This window comes from Fonticula alba (genome assembly GCF_000388065.1).
Source record: "Fonticula alba strain ATCC 38817 unplaced genomic scaffold supercont2.5, whole genome shotgun sequence".
Lineage (NCBI taxonomy): Eukaryota > Rotosphaerida > Fonticulaceae > Fonticula > Fonticula alba.
In genome coordinates this window covers 1,120,427-1,124,517 of record NW_009242975.1, presented here as the reverse complement: position 1 = coordinate 1,124,517, position 4,091 = coordinate 1,120,427, and the positions used below count along the sequence as shown (strand labels likewise).

General features: G+C 63.6%; 2 protein-coding genes across 2 annotated transcripts in view; one reads left to right on the top strand and one right to left on the bottom strand.

The window, feature by feature from the left end:
* Positions 1-1,252, top strand: part of H696_03438 (hypothetical protein) — a 1,690-nt gene extending 438 nt beyond the window's left edge. Inside the window, exons 2-6 of the mRNA XM_009497304.1 lie at positions 105-215; positions 322-409; positions 500-641; positions 817-886; positions 1,032-1,252. Coding sequence (XP_009495579.1) covers positions 105-215; positions 322-409; positions 500-641; positions 817-886; positions 1,032-1,135 — 515 coding nt within the window. The 3' untranslated portion in view covers positions 1,136-1,252. The remainder of the gene's footprint in view (positions 1-104; positions 216-321; positions 410-499; positions 642-816; positions 887-1,031) is intronic.
* A 147-nt stretch (positions 1,253-1,399) lies between these two features.
* H696_03437 (hypothetical protein) lies at positions 1,400-3,678 on the bottom strand. Its single transcript, XM_009497303.1, has 3 exons — positions 2,949-3,678; positions 2,742-2,835; positions 1,400-2,662 (listed from the first exon to the last, which is right to left on the bottom strand). Exons 1-3 carry the CDS (start codon positions 3,616-3,618, stop codon positions 1,498-1,500), a joined length of 1,929 nt encoding a protein of 642 aa, XP_009495578.1. The 5' UTR covers positions 3,619-3,678; the 3' UTR covers positions 1,400-1,497.
* Between the last annotated feature and the right edge of the window lie 413 nt (positions 3,679-4,091).

Here is a 4,091-nt window from a genome sequence, read left to right as displayed (position 1 = left end):
CCCCCCCCCCCCCCCCGCGCGCGCGCTCGGGTCCCGCAATCCAACTCCCCCGGAACTGGCCAGTGACACTGACCCACCTGCTCCGCGCCTGTCCCTGGGAACAGTGCAAACCCCTGACATTGGCAACGTGTCGCTCATCTGCAAGGATGGCGTCACCATCGAGGTCCCTCGGGACATTGCCGAGAAGTCCCGGCTAATCAAGAATCTCCTGCACGGTTCGTCCCCCAGTGAAGCAACACCCCATCCCCTCTTGGATCCCTCATCTGGACCGACCGTCTGACCCTCCCCATTCGCCACTCACGCCTGCTCCAATTCCGCCAGACCTCGGGCCAGTGGCCACGCCCATCCCCCTGCCCAGTGTGGATAGTACCATCCTGATCGAAGTCTTCAAGTGGGCCTTCCACCATCGGTGCGGGGCCGCGCGCGCTCGTGCACACATCCGTCTCTCCCCCCTCCCCCCTCTGCCACGCATCCCCTCTGACACCCATCCACATCGCAGCTTCGACCCCCCGCCCATGACCGAGGAGGAAATGGCCTCTGCTTTCCGGAACGGCCGGTCCCTTCGCCGGTTGGATGACATCTCCAGCTGGGATCACGACTTTTGCCAGGTTGACCAGGCCACTCTTTTTAACATCATCGTGGTGCGCATCTCTCCCTCTCTCTCTCCCTCCCTCTCTCTCTCTCTCTCTCTCTCTCTCTCGCCTCCCCCTCCTCGTGGTTTCCCCAACCTGTGCCAGATATGGTGTCCATCTGCCGCGCCACCATTCCTCCATGCCAGTAACTTACCGGTTTCTCCTGTTCCACTCTCTCCTGCAGGTCGCCAACTACCTCGACATCCCTGCTCTGTTGGACCTGACAACCAAGTCTGTTGCCACCATGATCACCGGTGTGTACCCCGGCATTGCGTCCTGCCTGGCCTCCCTGCTCGGTTTCCTCTTTTGTCCCCCTCCCCCTCTGTGCTTCTCTTGTTGGTCCCTGCCCACCTCTCTTTCTGGTGGCTTTGCCAAAACGCTGACACACTTTGCCTCCAGGAAAAACTCCCGAGCAGCTCCGGCTCACTTTCAACATTCCCAGCGATCTGGCTCCCGACGAGGAGGATTCCATCCAGCGTGACAACCAGTGGATCGGCAACTGAGCCATGCTCTCGCTGGCCACAAGGACCCAGGGCTCTACACATCTAGGTGGGCAACTGCCCTTGCAACTCAGAGACAAGCCCGCTGTCTGTGGTCCCCAAATAAAGGAGAAATTCACATTTCCCCCCCCCCCCAGACTATCTACTGGGAGCGAGGGAGCGAGGGAGTGAGGGGAGAGAGGGAGAGAGGGGGAGAGAGAGAGAGAGAGAGACAAGGGAACGGTATGTGTTCGTATACACATACTCTTGCTTATGGCCACATTGAAAGGGTGAGATGGGTCTATTACACAGGGGGGGAACGAGAAGGGGGGTCACCGGGGCCGAAGCCGGGCAAACCAAAGGGCAAACTGGCCGTCTTCCACTTTTCACCCCGAGCCTCGGGTGCTCAGTGCAATCAGGACCGCCACCACAAGGAGGCTGATTGACAGAGTCCGCCAGAAGTGCTGCGGCTCGGCCGCCTTCCGGGAGTCCATGAGGGTGGAGGAGGATTCGGCTCCCGTGGTGGATGGGCCTTCGGAGGAGCATGCATCGCTGTCAGAGGTGGCAGCCGTGGGCTGCTTGGTGGTAGCCTTGCCTTCGGTGCCAACAACGGGCATCTCCTCCATGCTGGGGGCCTCTGTTGTGGACGACTGGGATGCATGCTTTCCCGAGGGGGGGCTCTCGGTAGTGAGCTTTTCAGTGGCGGGCCTCCCGGCGGTGGACTCCTTGGCGGTGGACTCCTTGGCGGTGGACTCCTTGGCGGTGGACTCCTTGGCGGTGGACTCCTTGGCGGTGGACCCCTCGGCGCTTGCAACCTGCCCAGGCTTCTTCCGGGGGGTCTCATCATATGACAAGCCCTGAAGCATGCCACGATATAGGTCCTTTTCGCGCCGGCGGGCGGCACGGGCCTGCTTTTCGGCACGGGCATATAGGCTGCCCAAGTCATCGTCGGTTACCGGAGCCAGGGCCGGCAGGGGAAAGTGCGTGCGAACCGCCGCATGAAGGGCTTCATCCGGAGAGGGGCCGGTGATGGTGGCGGACCGGCGCCGAGCGGATAGCACCGCATCCGGCCGGCCAGCGGCCAGGAGGATCTTCCCATGCGCAAGACAGACAGACCGCAGGGTGGGCAAAGCCTCCAGGGCCTGGGCAGCTCGATCACATGTGGCCCGGTCCGGGACTGGGAGTTGCCCAGCCAGAGACAGGGCCAGCCCCAGGCTCTCCAGGCCCCGGAGAAGGCGAAGATGCTCCTTCAGGCTCGGCAAAGGCCGATGGCATACACCCAGCAGGTGGATCCACTCTTCCTGGTTGTCAGGCCACTCGTCATCCGGGCCAACTGACTTCAGCAGCCCCTTGATCTTGGTGAAGGCACGCTGTGCCATTGACAAGAAGCCTAGATCCATCCAGAACTGCCCGACGGCCAGGGCGCGGCTTGCAAGGAAAACCTCCAGGTAATACTCCAGGGTGAAGGCCGCATCGGGCGACAGCATGCCGGCCTGCTGGGCGCCGGCCAGGAAGATGTCAATCTCCATCGGGTGCGTGTAAACCGGATGGCTGGTGTACAATAGGGGTGAGTTTCGGGGCGATCAGGTTTGGACTTGGCCAGGCTGGTCGAGCAAATGACGTGACGTACCCCTCGGGCAGGCTGTCCTGGAAGAGGAAACGCGGGCTCGCCCGAACGATGGCATACTCGCCGATGGCCTGCATGCCAATACACATGTCGATGGCTGCCCGGAGGTGGTCGAGTGAGCAAACAGGAGGTCAGAGGGCGGGGGCGAGGGGGGGGGGGGAGGGGGATCACAAGGAAAAGGACCTGGCCAAGACAGGGGGGAAGACATACCGGACACGGCTTCAGACTCGCCGGCCAGGAGCTGGCGCACGCTCCACCCGCCCGGGGCCGTTGGGCCGCCGTAACCGGGCAACTGGGCCATTGCCGCAAGGGGGCCGCCCTCTTGGAAGAGGGCCTCTGGCAATGGAGCCCCGGGGAAGACGCCAGCCGAGGCCAGTTGCTCTGGGAGGCCCTCCGGATGATACTCCAACATGGCGACCCCGGGGCCCGGGGCACTGGCCGGATCTAGCAATCTCAGGCGCAAGGCCACAGTCACCAGGGTCCCGGGTCGGGGGCGGTGGTCCTCGTCGATCAAATCCATATCGGCCAGCTCCTCGATCTCCTCGGTGGACGGAGTCCGCAGCATGGCCACCGACCGGAAGAGGAGCTCCCCGCTGGAAAGAACATCCGTCCAGCCTCCGGCGATGACATCGTCCTGGCCCTCGGAGTCGCTCGATACCTCGGGATCTGCCGGGACATCGAGATCCTCGGAGTCGGGAGAGTGTGCGGAAGGAGGCCCGGCACTGGAGTCAACATGCTGAGCACCCTTCTCGGGAGACTCAGCCTCCGGCTGGGGGGACCCACCGGCAGGGAGGGGCTTCGGTGGCTGCGTCGGGCTGGTCGAGTTGGCATCCAGTGGCAGCGATCCAACCAACGGAGGTGTCGGGGACTCGGAGGTCATGTGTGCCCAGGAGGAGCCCAGCAGGGAGATGGGTGCGAGAGGGAGCGAGAGAGAGAGAGAGAGAGAGAGAGAGATGGAAAGAGGGAACAAAGAAGAGAAAATACGACGGGGGTGGTCGGGAGGTGGAGGGTTTCAGGTGGGCTTGCGGGACAGGGATCGTCGCATGAACGGATGCGGGGTGGACCAGCGGATGGCGCCTGGGCGGCGGCACTGGTGGCTGTTGGGCTTAGTGCATGCATGCCGGCGGGCACCTGGGCCTGCCAGCAAGGGGGGGATTGTGGTTGAGGTAAATTCCTGCGGGTCCCCCGGCGGCCGGAGATCGGCGCGAGAGAAGGGCATCCGCGCCGGGCCAGCCGGCCATGACGTGGGGCGGGGGACATCACCCAGCGTTGACACACCTTACAAGGGGGGGGCCTTGCGCGGGAGGAACATGTAAGCACGCACAGGGGGGGGGGGGCGGTGGACACAGGAAG